The sequence below is a fragment of the Phallusia mammillata genome, chromosome 4 (genome assembly GCF_965637545.1).
Source record: "Phallusia mammillata chromosome 4, kaPhaMamm4.hap1.1, whole genome shotgun sequence".
Classification (NCBI taxonomy): domain Eukaryota; kingdom Metazoa; phylum Chordata; class Ascidiacea; order Phlebobranchia; family Ascidiidae; genus Phallusia; species Phallusia mammillata.
This window is the reverse complement of record NC_137255.1, coordinates 27,003,976-27,018,232: the sequence shown is the minus strand read 5'-3', so window position 1 is coordinate 27,018,232 and position 14,257 is coordinate 27,003,976. Positions and strand designations below refer to the sequence as shown.

Genomic DNA, 14,257 nt, shown 5'->3' with positions numbered 1-14,257 from the left:
GACAGGTGTAGGTAAATTGAAATTTAAAAACCTGAATTGGCTGCAAATACTGCAAGATGGAAAACGGTTACGGGGATATAACAGTGACGGATCTATCCGCTGATGACGTCAAAGTAGAAACCGTACCACAAGCAAATGAATATAAGAGTGTGGTGACTCTGCAAGTTCCGGGTAATAATATGACTGAAACCTAAGCGTTTTTTATAGTCGCGAAAACTTATTGGGGATATAAATACAATATTTGGGAACTCTTCATGATGGCATGTTCATGAGTTTTATTGTGTGATCAGGCCCGCATTGTCGTAACTGACAATATGTCAGTTCAATAAACTTACAAATAGTAACAATATATCATGTTTTGTTTTGTTAAAATAAAAATATGGTTAAAACAAATCTTTGTTTGAAAGAAATAAGGATAAAGTTGATGCAGTGTAATATCATAAACCCACGGAAAATACATACCTTAGCAAAGACGCATATGATTGATCCCATTTTAAATCTAGTTTAAAGCATCGTACCAGCATTAACTTGCATCAATACGGTACTGGTGATGAATAAACACTGTTTTCGTTCACAAATTCTTCTTGTTTTGTCCCCAGATCGCGTTGAGGTTGTTAATCCGTCACACAGCCGTTCGTCATCGATGTCTAGCACACATAGCAACCACAGTACAACAATGCGATCGGCAAAGTGGTTCTTCCGGCAGCGCGAAGGCAGAACAAACACCAATTCGACCACAAGGTGGGAGCAATGAGCCTTTTCAATTTCCACAAAACCTTTCGAGTCAAAGTTTTGTAACGTGCAAATTTTTTCAAAAGATTTGTCTGCACCGCACATAAATTTTTGTTACTGATACAATGTTTAGACCTGATATTAGGCAAGCTGTATCATAGATTGTAACATAGTTTTCCAAAATACATAAGAACAAACAAACAAATGAGATTGGATAATATGGGGTTGTGGAACTTAATTATGAAATACTTTGCTTACTTAAACAGGTTTTGATTCAATATTTTAATAGAAAAACAGCATAAGTGCATAATCTCATGGTTTGTGATGTTCGTTTTATTAAAACCTTCCATTACAGCAGTGGTTCCCAACCGGGGAGGAATTCCTCCCCAGGGAGGAATTTTATGAGTTCAGGGGAGGAATTTCATAAAAACTGCAAAAAAATTACATTGGAAACAGAATATTTCTGTGTGTACATTATTATGTCCATTATAATTTGGACCCGGTTCACATTTGGTAAAGGATTCTGAATGGATATCCCTAATTATAAGGTCTATTTCAAATTGCTATAATTTTTTATGTTATATTTGTTTTTCTTCTTATGGGAAGGAATGAATAGTTCGAAAATGGGCGAAGGGAGGAATGTAACGGGTTGGGAACCACACATTACAGCGTTTCGTGTTCAAATATGCTGGTTTTCTTTTATATATGCCAAATTGCACTCAGGATTTGTTTCTTTCAGAACGAGAACAACCACAGGAACAAGCCGCGGCAGTAATCACCCAAGCGAAACCGACAGCGCCAAAGCGAATCGAATTCAACGCAAGAAATCAGTCATGCATGGAATTATGAAACGCGGAAGGTACCATGACAAAATATTTTAAAAATTAAGCCGGATTCAAACGTTTTATTAAACTGCCAGAAACTGCGCTTTTGGTGTGAAAAAAATTATACATACTGTACTAGGAATGCGACAATATGTTTGAAATTTTAGAAAATAAAACGGTTTCTGTGACAATGCAAATTGCCTTTTGATTGGCTGTATTTTTCGTGTAAGAAACCCAGGAAACACGTCTAGATTAAAAACTGAGTAAACGTAAGGCCGTCCATGGAAACAACAACAATAATACACTTTTCCCACGCATTAACAATGTGGCTAATGAATCGATACTCTATGTCGTTAGCAATGGACCCAGCAACCGGACAATTACCGTTTAACTGATTTCCATAGACGAGCAATTAGGCCTTGGTGGAATGCTGTATTGTTAAGGTCAAGTCAGTCCGTTCTTGCGTCAAACAATCTTACACTAGTGCGCTACAACCACTTGTGCCTTGTTCAATAGAGAAGTTGATTACACTTAGCGTTAAGCGGATGTTAGTTTGTTGTTAACGGAGTTTTCGAGCTGGTCTTTGTGATTTTGCGACCTTCTTGTGTTTACAATAAGCAAGTAGTATCCAGCAGTTACAGTAACGAGGTCATGCATGTTTTGAAACAATATTTCACACTTAAGCAAAGAGGTGCAGTTGACGCGGTGTTGTGTAAAGAAGCGATTAAAATACTTTGTTGAAGTTATTTTAAGTGAAACGTTTTGAAGTACTCTCGACTAAATACTCAAAATGAGACTTTATTGTAACAAGATATATTTCATCAAGAATTAATTTCATTATTTTCAACACGTCTAGTGATTTGTAGGGCTTACTGCAACATTTTTTTTACTGCAAGATAGTGTAACTAGTTACAAAAGACGGAATTTTTATAGTTTTGGAGTCATCTCATGTGTTTGGACTTTGTGACAAAGCACGGGTGGGCATAACAACCCTAGATCTTTATTTTTATCTCACAAATTCGTTGCAAATTAATTTCTTTGAACAACCTTTGTGTGTTCCGCAAAGACAGTCAAGAAAAAAAAGTGTTAGCAAGGCGCAAGCTTAGTAAATTAAAAACCATTGCTAATCGGGAGAAAAAGCAGAACTTTACGCATATTAGCTAAATTTGGTATTATATGCAACAATGTCGGTTTATAATATAAAAAATTTTTGGTTATAATAAGAAAAATAAGTTACTTTTCACAGCATGTCTTTACCTATAAAAATTGTACAATACCTGCACTTTGTGTAAATGTGCGAAGTGTATATTGCAAACTGACTAGCTTTTAACGAGCAGGTTATAGGATTTCGTAACGCGTGGTCCCTCAGGAATTGCATTGATTGCTACTTCTCATAACTGCATGTTGGGGGTTTGAGACCGTCGCCAAACCTCCATGTATTTGCACGCAATATTGCTTTAATTTCGGGGAAACACGTCGAACCCAGGGTTGTTAATGTCTGTTATAAGATTATGCGTGTGATGGATATTTCCTTTCGCGAAACTGAAACGAAATGTGATACGAATTGTTATTAAAGCGACAGACATGTTGTTGACAGCTGCATTATTTAGTGGTGAAGGAACTGTTTGCGAGGAATTATTGTACAACAAAATGTGTATTGTACGTAGTTTGCTGTTATTACAATCATCCTAAACGTAGTAGCAAGCTGGTTTACTGTACAGCGTTCTTTATGAAATCGGGAGGTTTTTTTCACGTTTTACAAGAAACAAAGGAGATTGCTTTTGTCTCAGTCAAAGGCTAAACTGAAACTAGTTTAGGCACTTTCATAACATTGTCGTTGATTGTTTGTTGACATAATTACCTTTCGAGTAGAACATTGTTGAACATCAAGCAGAATACCCCGTGTTAAACGTCTTACATTCTTGACACCTAACAATCAACATTTTCCAAGTCAAGCATTGATCCAAAATTATTTCCATTTTGCGAGTTAATTTTTCAGCAATTCATTTATGCAGTCTCTATTATTAAATGTGCCTAACCGGTGAAATGGCTTTCTCGTGTAAAGTCTGGCAAAAGAGAAAGGAAAAAAAAAACATGTTTATCTGTTAGTGTGGTAGAAGCGGATATAATTCGTGTGTTGTTATGCATTAGCTGGCTTTATCCTGTGCGTAGGAAAGCAATATGCTTTATACGTTTGCGATGACTAATTTTAATTAAGGTAGTTGCATGATTATAGCTGTTGTTTCATCAGTCAGAATATTGGGTTTGCTGTTTAGGAAAAATTAGATTAGTAAAATTCAAGATTTTCGATGTTTTTAAAGTAAAGTCTTAATATATTTGGTTTTAAATGTTAAAATTGCGAAAATTTGTTGCGTCAACTGTTTGTAAATTTATTTTGTTGGACCTGGTGGGCATATATGCAGTACATTACATTTTATGGGTTAGAAAATATCAGACTAGAGGTTTATTTACAGCTGTATTGGAAGTGTGTGAAAGGTCAGGGCGCCCTCCTTACCTCAACAGCGTTTTGAAGATGCCACTTATGTCGTTAAGATCAAAGGGTATAAATTTCTGTTGCATGGAAGCAGAGATTTGGTAATGAGATCTTTAATGCGTAATATTGATCTGTTTAGCCCCTTTGGTCGCTTTTTCTTTCAGATGCCACCTAATTCAGTTGGTGTTTAACTGAACAGTTCCCAGCCTGTTGACCAACAAATTACTTTTAAAAATGCTGACACGTACCCATTAAGTAGTATTACAAAACTCATATCATTGCAATACGTAAACCTCGTTTCAGCAGCAAAAATTTAACATGACAATACGTTTTATGACTAAAGCAAAACTGTGCCATAAATCCATGATCAGTGTTTCATACGCCTTTTCAATAAAGCACCATAGCAACCGATGTAGCGAAATCAATTTCTCGTTGCTTATGACAAGCTAACAGTCGACACATTGACCCCGCCATGTACGACCTTGCGAACCTAATATCCAGGAAATATGTGACCTCTACTGCACCTCTAAATAACGAGCGCTAAAAAGTTGCAGAACAAGATGGGAAATTATACAGTCGGCAATTGGGCGTTCGTAGCCACCAGCCACGTTATGCGCCCTAGGCTTTGTTGATTCTGACGCACAAAGTTTGGGTTTTGGCGCATTTTTATCTACTTACGTGGTAAAGGTTAGGAAAAAACGTTCCCTTCGCCGTGTAGTTACAGCCCATCCAGTTGTATTGTGTGAGGCGAGCGTATGTACACTGTTTAAGGATGAATGAACTCAGACGTGTTTTATGTTTAGGGCGTTAGTATTGTATGTGTTCAATGTTGTGACAACGATCAGCATTATTGGTGTTACTTGTTTGCACGTTTAGCTTGATGCAAGCAGTCAGCTAGTTTAGCCTTACATGAAAGTTCCTCCTTCTATCTATTAGCACAGGGTATTAATGTGCAACGAACAGATTGTGTTTTGACAGGTCGTGTCAGTTTTAAGTGTTTTGAGGTAGCAGATTTGTATGGTGTTTAATACTGTATAGACAGGGTTGACATCGGCATGGACTGCAAAATAAGGACAACCGAAAAATCAAAATTTCATTCATTATGAAAAAAACGTTTTTAAAAAAATCTTTGCATTGATACAAGCCAGGACATATCATCTGCCATATTTTATGCCAGAAACAATCTGTTCCAGCAATTTCTTGTTCGTAGAAAATACTTCGCGCGTCCCACGACAGCTCAGGTCTATAGGTTTACTGTTTGCTCGTAGCGGAGATTTGACTTGGAAATGTTGAAAATGTGACAAAATAAGGACTCAAGTGAAAATAAGGACAAATCTTAGAAATAAGGACAGTATGGCAACCCTATGTATGGCTATATCAAAGGCTTGCACAGCACACGTGCCAAGCACTAATAACAAAAAGCTTGCAAAGCCGTTTTTTGATTTTGTCATCTAGCAAATCTACAAGAAAGTAAAATACAAAATTTCGACACGATTTCAAAACTATTACTTCACAAAACGTTACATGTTAGGCGTATTGCGTAATTAACACTAATACGTTTCCTGTCGTAATGCACAATGACGCATCACTTTGTGGAACGCCTGTTTTATTTCCGACAATTAGGGCAATATCCCTTCCCCTAAAAATCTTGCGCTGGGTATTTTTAATCTCGGAATTCTTACGCACCCCGAAATAACGGATAGTGACGTCACAATGCATGTACAAGTCTTCAGTAGATGGAGCGTACAGCAAAACGTTGTTGTTGTTTTTGTTGTTATGACAGCTATGCGTAGCGTTGATTGTGACACTACTGCTACGTAAAGACTATATTAGCGGTTATTATGTATTTTTAACGACATCTAGACCACAAGTTTACGCATTGTTATTTTTATAAATTGTCACATGTTTTAGAGTTGCTTTTATATTGATAGTTTACACATCTAAGACTTAGTTAGTTAGTTGGTTAGTTTATCGAACGTAGCACGCCCTTTCATTTTGTATTCGAGCAATTCAAGTTCGGATATTATATGGATGAAAAAATCTTTACATAAGTGTATGCAAGTCTATCAAATAACTCAGAACTGGCAGTCGATAGGCAAGGTAATAGTTTAAGGTGGTAAATCGTTATGTTTTAACACATATATGAAAGCTAAGTATTACAAACGAAAAGTTGTTGGATTAGTAAGGCAGAAAAAACAAAGCGTATTAAAGCCATTCAGATTTGCCAAAATACTCTTAGTTAGGCATAGTACAGCATAGATGTTATGTAGAAAGAAAAAGTGATTAACAATACGATTTACAAGACATAGCTAAAATGTGTTAGACATATTTCACTTGCGTGTTAATCTCTATTGTGCGAAGGGTAAATTTAAACATCGTCTGTTACATTGCATAAATACCGCCGTCTCGTGTCAACACAATATGTCAGTCAAGCACAAAATTTGAGCAAATTACTTCCACACACAATTCGCTGAAATTAAACAAAAAGCAATATATTTGTGTTTGCTTGGTGGCCGCTTTTAAAATAAAGTGAAAACGACGACAACGTAATGAATTTTAGACCGTTCCTAGTGTGAAAACATATGTTGTACTAACAAAAGTCCAAAAATTGAACCGTTTGTTACGTTTTCTGATTGTAGTCCAATCTTAGTTGTTTTTAGCTATACTTTGTTATCTCGCATAGCATGTCAAATTCTAAAAGGGGTCTTTAACATTTTTAATGTCGGTAATAAATCACAATAAGCTGAACACAACGAAGCAGTAGTTTAAATTCTATTAAACCAGGGGTTCCCAACCTTTTTACAATCTCGTACCACTTAGGCGCTCTTTACTGCCACTCGTACCACTTTGTACAGAACAACTAATTTGATCGAAATATATTTATGAAGAATAATATTGGCCTACTAAAATAACACTAAAGCAACACAACTGAATTTAACGAGATTTTGGTGTTTGTTTACTGTCCACCTATTGGTCGATGCGCGGTGTAAATTTGCTAACAGCGCATCGAAAGTCATTTCTGGGCGCACCCAGTTTTTGTGAAAAAAACGGAAGCTACTCGCGTACCACCTGAAAAACCTTCGCGTACCACAGGTTGGGAACCCATGTATTAAACTGTACTTAAATGTATAGTCAAAAATTCTCGGCATGCAAAACAACCAACTCTAATGTTATAATGCAGTGGTTCTCAAACTTTTTTTGTTGCGACGCCTCTGGAAAAATTCCGTTGACTTGCGACGCACTAGCAAATAAAAGTTAATGAGGAAACTTATTATTAAAGTTGTGTTTATTGATACAACAACATAAAGTCACGAAACGGAACTTTTCTGCGACGCCCTTGGAAAATTGAAACGACGCACCAGGGCGTCGCGACGCACAGTTTGAGAACTACTGTTATAATGGTTTGTCATCGTTAAGTGTGCATTTCCATAGAGTCAGATCCTTTGCACGCAGTCGTGATTTTTCAGCGTAACATGACGACGTTTCTAGTCGGATGTAGAGACTGTTTGATTACAATTTGTGACCATCTGCAGACGTGGTTTCAGTTTAACAGCAGTATTGCAGGTTAAGACGGGTTTGTGTGTGTTTTTTCTTTACAAAGGCTGAACGTTGAGATAAGAATGTTAGTGTCTGTCTTTGTACGAGCATAATGCTGCCATGCAAAATGTTGTACCAAATAGTAATCTGGTGAATTCAGTTTCTTGAGTTAAATAGAAAGTCGTGTTAAAGCTGATAGTGTTTGATTTAAGTTTTTTGTGACAAACTCAGCCTCCCTTATGCTTGATGTCTTCTAAACTGCTTTTTTGGGGGCGACAAGCGCTTGTACAGTCGAAGTGTTAGTTGTTGGTTTAAGGATGTCGTTGGTAAAATGTACATACAAAATCATAAACAATATGTATGATGTTCTTTAAACTGTTACACTTCCGTTATACTTCATACTTACTGAGTTTTTAAGAAATGGTTTATTGATTGTAAGCTATCAATGTTGCTATAAACAGCCGCCGGTCGTGCTGTAACAAATTTCCTTTTCCTTTTTAGCTTTGATAAATCGACAACTTTAAGAAGTTTATAACCATAAAATAAGTCGCATTGATCTGATTTCCAAACGTCAGGCTAAAATGCCCGAAGCAACGCAGATCAAAAGGTACAAAAATGCCACAAAAAAAGTTCGAGATTAGATAACGTTTCACTTCATGAAACCTGACCAAGGCTAATTTGCATTTTAATGCTAAACAGGCAAATGTCAGGATGTTGATCACCAAAATATAACCTGTTAATTATAACGGTGTTGTTTTCCCGTTTATGATATTTATGTACACAGTGGCAAATTAAACGTATATATAACGTCTTTTAAGCATATTGATGAACGTTTCCTGCTGGTAACACCGACGCAATTTTAAATATAAATTGTTTTGAACTGTCGTTAATAAATTTAGCCCTATTGTTATGTGGATGACCGTTTTCATAACTTTTTTTTCACAAGCCAGTTGCTGGACTTGATCTCATGTCAAACAGCCCTAAAACGCCTTGTTTAAGACCAATTGTGTTTGTTGTCTTGATCTCTCCTGAGGCTTCAATGTATAGACCTGTCAATCAAACTTTCGGGCCTAATCAACTTTGTACCAAACAATTAATAAGCAAACAATTGCCTCATCCCTCATTGGTTTCAAGAGTCCAGTGGTTCTCAATCTTTATCACCATATAACTTGTTTTTTTCGCAGAACCATGAGGAAGACAGTGAAGGGAGCGATGCAGATCAACGAAGCTGATCCCGGAGGAAGCGAGAAGGAGGGAGGAAGAGGTTATGCTCTCACTGGGGAGCAAAAGTTGAGGATGTATGTGCTCAAGGAGATACTCGAAACTGAAGAAGATTACGCCAAGTTACTCCAGTTTATCGTTGACGTAAGTGTTTGTTGGTGTAGCAGAAGCCCTGTTGTTGTGATCCAATACTGAAACTGTTGCCTTATTGTTAAAAGAGTTCTCTTTAGTTTGTCATTTATGGACATACAAGCTCTTTAAAAACACTGCGAGCAATATTAGATGTGCATGCTGTGTGGTCACTTACTAGTTTATGTCCAGCGGGGATTTTCATGTGTCCTGGAATACACACAAGTTCCCTGAGTATTGAAAGGGCCTCTGTGAGATGCAGCATAGAATTTGATGTGTCTGTACATTCACACATGAGCCCTGAGTGCTATATGGACCACTGTGAGCAACATTAGATGTACATGCTGTGGTCACACACCAGTTTATGTGCACCATATATTTTAATGTACCTGGGCATACACACAAGCTCCCTGAGTACACTGAGGGCCACTGCAAGCAACCGTATGTGCGCAAGCTGTGCCCACACATATAAGACAAAGCATTCACTCTAATAATAGTTCCGTGGCCTTCAACAGGTTATTATTCCAAGTCTGCAACGACTTGCCAAAGATGAGAAGATTGCATGTGTCACCTCCCGAACTATCCCCGAAATGTTGTCCAACATCAGAGAGATCCACAGGTTGCACGTTCGATTCTCAGCCGCTCTGCGTGACGTCATGGAACCATACCCTTACTATACTAACTGCATAGGCAACATTTTCCTCAAACACGTAAGTTTGAGTAAGCGTGTGCGTTTTTTTATGTGGACAAACTAGTAAACAGTTTGTTGATAAGTATAAGTGAATATAACGTGTATTGCACCATTTTTTGATTAAAAGTGATTCCATATAGGCTCATAAACTTAATATTACGTAATAAGTACATCATTTGTTAAGATATTAAAGTACAAATTAAACTGTTGCAACCTTTGGATCTGTTTGGAAACTAGTTTGGACACAAACATAACGAACACGGTTAATCGACATTGAAGCAGAAATGAAGGACATAAGAGCGATGTATAAGTGAACTGATAATTTTGACAAACAACTTGTATTTTGCAGAGGGACGAGTTTAAAGTTTATGGAGAGTTTTGCGCCAACTTCAAAACCGCGCAACGGATCAGTTACGAGCTTCAAGCCGACCCGACAGTCCTTGCACTGATACAGGTATGTACAGTTTTAGAAGTTATTTTCATTATTCTAAAGTCAAAATTTTCACATTAAACTATTGGCTTCACCGTGAGTTTACTTTACACGAATCGCTGAAGCTGCACAGAATGTTTCCAAACTTCCAACAAAAAAACATAATGTGTTATAGAACGGTTGGATTAATATAGAAGTTTTTGTGGATTTGAGAACCATTGAAACACTAGACACGGATCTGTTCATAAGAATAATGAAGAATTTAACAGCCCCGTAAATAAACGTAAAGGCGACATGCTTTATATCACTGATGATGGCATGAGCATTTGCCGAAACGTCTGAACAATAAAGCATGTCGCTTTTGACGTCTATTTGGGCCGTTATATTTCGGATTAAACTTGAGAACTGTTGAATATAAGCGATGGAGTTGGTATCATGTTTGTACTGGTACAAATACAACTATTAAAACAGAAGTCAATTTTGGTGGTTTTCATGTTTTACGCATTTGTAGTAGACGTATATGCTATTACATACAGGTTTGCAGCGGGAAAAAAGCAACAAATAACAACCATAAAAATGCAACAAACAAATATATTTAATTTATTTTTTAGGATTGGAAAGACAGTGTAGCGAGCAAAACTCGTAAATTTCTCCACCTTGAAGGTTTCATCATTTCACCTGTTCAGCGTTTGTGCAAATACCCTCTACTTTTACGGGAACTGAAGAAATTTACGCCAGAAAGTCACAGCGATCATACCCCGGTCTCAAATGCCATGAAGGTAAATATATTAACTTAATGTCGTGTAAAGCTTTTTTTATAATTGTTTACTCTTACTCACGAATCGCCACCAAAATTTTATTTACCTGTTTCATGAACATTTCACAAAGGTCATTCATTAGTTTCACGCCGAATTCGTGAAATATCATTCTCATATTTCACGCGAAAATTTCCACAATGTAATGTTCTTGTTTCACTGAAATTTCATAAAATTTCATTTACCGTTTTTACGCGAAAATTCCCAAAATGTCATTCACCCCTTTCACGTAAGTAAACGACAGTATTCTTAAACCTTGTTTCACCCTTTTAGTCTGTTCATCATTCCAATCATTTTATTCACCCTGATGTGTTAAACATTTACCCGGTAAAGAAGAACTGGTGCAGAACACTGAGTAAAAGAGAAACGCCATTAGTTAATGTCAACGTCTGACAAATCCAAGTTCCCGTCGTGTTGTTCAAGAGCGTTAATCGATGAACTTTACACTAGCGTGGGTTTCCGCCTGAGTCAGCTCTGTGTTTTACGACGTAGCGCTTTTCCTTTATTGCGTAATGACGTTGTGACGACATTTAATGCTAGTCTGCGTTTGACCTTTGATGGCTGTTGTTTATTGATCCTGAAAATAGCTCTTTTACGTCACAAAGCCGATTATCCGATTTGATTGAAAGACTTAGATAAACATTGGAATGTAAAATTAAGGTTTTACCCAAGCATCCCCACATGGCAAGGCACATCTATGTTCATCTTAGTTAAAATTTTATTGTTCTTTTGTTTCTAAACACAAAATGGCACTTTGCTGCAACCTAGTGTCGACATACAGTTAAACAAATAATGGCGTTTTTATATGTTGTTTTTTCGCATTTAAACCTTCCTAACTCGTGTTCACATGAAGGTTTTTTTATTTTGCGCTTAATAATGTGCTCTTTATCACGTCACAGATGATGGAAGAAGTAACAGCTTCTGTAAATGAAACCGAACGACGAGCAATTACTATGCAAGCAATTCGAGATGTCGATAATTTGTTCGATAACTGGGAAAAATCGGGGGTAAGTTTTTTAAAATATCTCAGTGAAATGTTTCATGGCGCACAGATCAATTTTCTACAAAATAACAGCTAAATTTTAATTTTGCAAATAATTAACTTAAGTGTGACGTATAGTAAGTACGTCATAATTTATCTGTGACGCATAGAAGTTTTTTTGTGCATGTCATAATATACAAAAATTACAAAATAAAATACAAAATTAGGTAGTTTAAAGAACTTATTTTATCCGGGTCGCTGCAGCATTTAACAAGGTGTCGCCTTTTTCTACAGGTTCTCTCGAAGCAGGGTTTTATGACGAAACAAGGAGGATCTGTAAAAACCTGGAACATTCGCTGGTTCACATTGAGTGGATATGAAATGAAATATTATCACGAACCAACCGATCTTCGGCCACTAGGAACGCTCGATCTGACGTCATACAAAGCTTTAGAAGAAGACCCAAGTGCTCAAGTGGGAAGACCGTTTTCGTTCGGGTAAGCAAAATGATTTTTTATGAAGTAGTATGTTTTTATTATCAAGTTTATAGAGCTCTTCTGTCAGGGAAACAAAGAAATTTTTTTTTATCGTGCACTGTGCTGTTCATTCAGTGTTATTTACCCTGATGAGGGCGACCTGTAAATAAGACGTCGAAACGTCGGTGCATAAATACATTTGCCAGAAGAGCTCTATAAACTTAATATTATGCCTCGGAACAATAACTTACATACTGTATTTATTATCTTTGCACAGTACCTTTCTTGATTTGCATAATGTGTTATTTCTGCAATATCAGCAAATAATTACGTGCATGACTTTTTAACGTTGCTTTTTACGACGGCAGTAAACTAGTGTTTGGCCTTCGTGTTGGTATCTTTCGATCATAGTAAAGTTTTTCCGTTTCCAGAATCAAAATGCCGGACCGCACATATTACATGTACACAATAAGTGAGAAGGAAAAGAAAGAATGGCTGACGATCCTTAACTGGAAGTTTTCTTGTATTGACAGGTATAAAAGTATTATATGCATTGCGTCTTGACTTTTTCAGTAAATGTCTTGAAGACTGCCCTGTTTTCAAGACCCAGCAGTAGTGTGTACAGTTGCCACATTTAGTGAAAATATAGCAAAACACTTTCTACATATTAAATAGGGTATGTCGGTATAAGTTTCAATTTTTAGAATAAATAACAAATGTAGGCTACCCACAACACATAAATTCATAACTGGGATCAGCCCTGAAGCATCAATGCAGACCAGCGATCATGGCACACTCATATATAAATCATAGTATGCCAGATCCATTTAAGGCACGTTATGCAGAATCAAGCCGCACAAAAAACACACATACTATAACCTTATCAATTTTTTTCTCTTTTAAGGTCACGTAAACAAGCCCATCGACCATTGGAAACCGTAATATTTTCGTCCCTCTCATCCTTTCTACATCCGAAAGAGCGAATCGAACCTCAGGCACAAAAAAATGACGCGATTCTGGCGTTGCCAGGCAACGAGTTTGAAAAGGATCATCCCTTGAGGAAAAGTCGAAGCAAATCTTTATTTAAATCGTTCAGATCTCGAAGAAAACAACGCGCAAGTCAGTCTGTCTCCTCACACAGTCATAGCCAGGACGGCTGAATAAAATATGTTCACTGTTTTGCTAATATTGTTTCTACAACGTCCTTTACCAGACAATATTATTGTCTTCAGATTAGAGATATCAAAAAGATTTAAAACCTTTTCGGACAAAAAATTAAAATAAATCTCGAGTGCAAGTAATTTGGCTGTGAGAAAAACGACTGCCATGTCGTGCAATGCATTTGTGCACAGAGCGACAAGAAAAGGTTTCAAACGGGGAAAAATCGTCGCCTATAATATCAACATCACATTTTTATGCTATTTCTACCACTGTGATCATTGCCGTTCATGAGACTATTTTCTGTCTTAACGTCGGGTACTGACTTGTTCCATGGTATGTTTCTTATACTTTCACAACATCTGTCATAAGTCTAGCTGGACAAATAGAACGGTATTCAGCAATCTAAATACTATGTGACCCTGTTTATTTAATTTTTATCATGTACAAAACTGTTTTGTACCGTAAACACATTTCCTTTTTTGCTTCTTTTACTCATTTTAGCTTATAAATGTTCCATTTTTTTGTGATTTTTTTACTGTTGTTTGAGACTTTTGCTGATTTTTTTATTGAAATAAACCAGAGTTTCTCTAACAATTGCTGGAATATTTTCTTAATAGCATATAGGGATGTTCAAAGCAGACTATCGAATCCTTATGATTCGAATACTAATGTGCCGTTTTCATCGGGTAGTTGAAACCGACATGAATTTGGCTCTCGGCCGATTGAAAACGCATGCATGATGTTTACGCTTGCAATCGTTCCTTA

The 14,257-nt window shown here is 36.8% G+C and overlaps 1 protein-coding gene across 1 annotated transcript; it reads left to right on the top strand.

Annotated features, from left to right (window-relative positions):
• Window positions 1–14,080, top strand: LOC145223818 (rho guanine nucleotide exchange factor 9-like). Its single transcript, XM_080090207.1, has 11 exons — window positions 1–171; window positions 600–741; window positions 1,472–1,591; window positions 8,772–8,952; window positions 9,453–9,647; window positions 9,978–10,082; window positions 10,670–10,837; window positions 11,773–11,880; window positions 12,150–12,352; window positions 12,763–12,864; window positions 13,236–14,080. The coding sequence occupies exons 1-11, from the start codon at window positions 57–59 to the stop codon at window positions 13,489–13,491; spliced, it is 1,695 nt and encodes a 564-aa protein (XP_079946333.1). The 5' UTR covers window positions 1–56; the 3' UTR covers window positions 13,492–14,080.
• The last annotated feature ends 177 nt before the right edge of the window (window positions 14,081–14,257 follow it).

Bases quoted from the DNA above. Each gene is read 5' to 3' on its own strand.
- LOC145223818 (XM_080090207.1), top strand. From the start codon at position 57: ATGGAAAACGGTTACGGGGATATAACAGTGACGGATCTATCCGCTGAT. The intron at 1,592-8,771 runs GTACCATGACAA...TTTTTTTCGCAG, and splicing joins GGAATTATGAAACGCGGAAG to AACCATGAGGAAGACAGTGA. The intron at 12,865-13,235 runs GTATAAAAGTAT...TTCTCTTTTAAG, and splicing joins AAGTTTTCTTGTATTGACAG to GTCACGTAAACAAGCCCATC.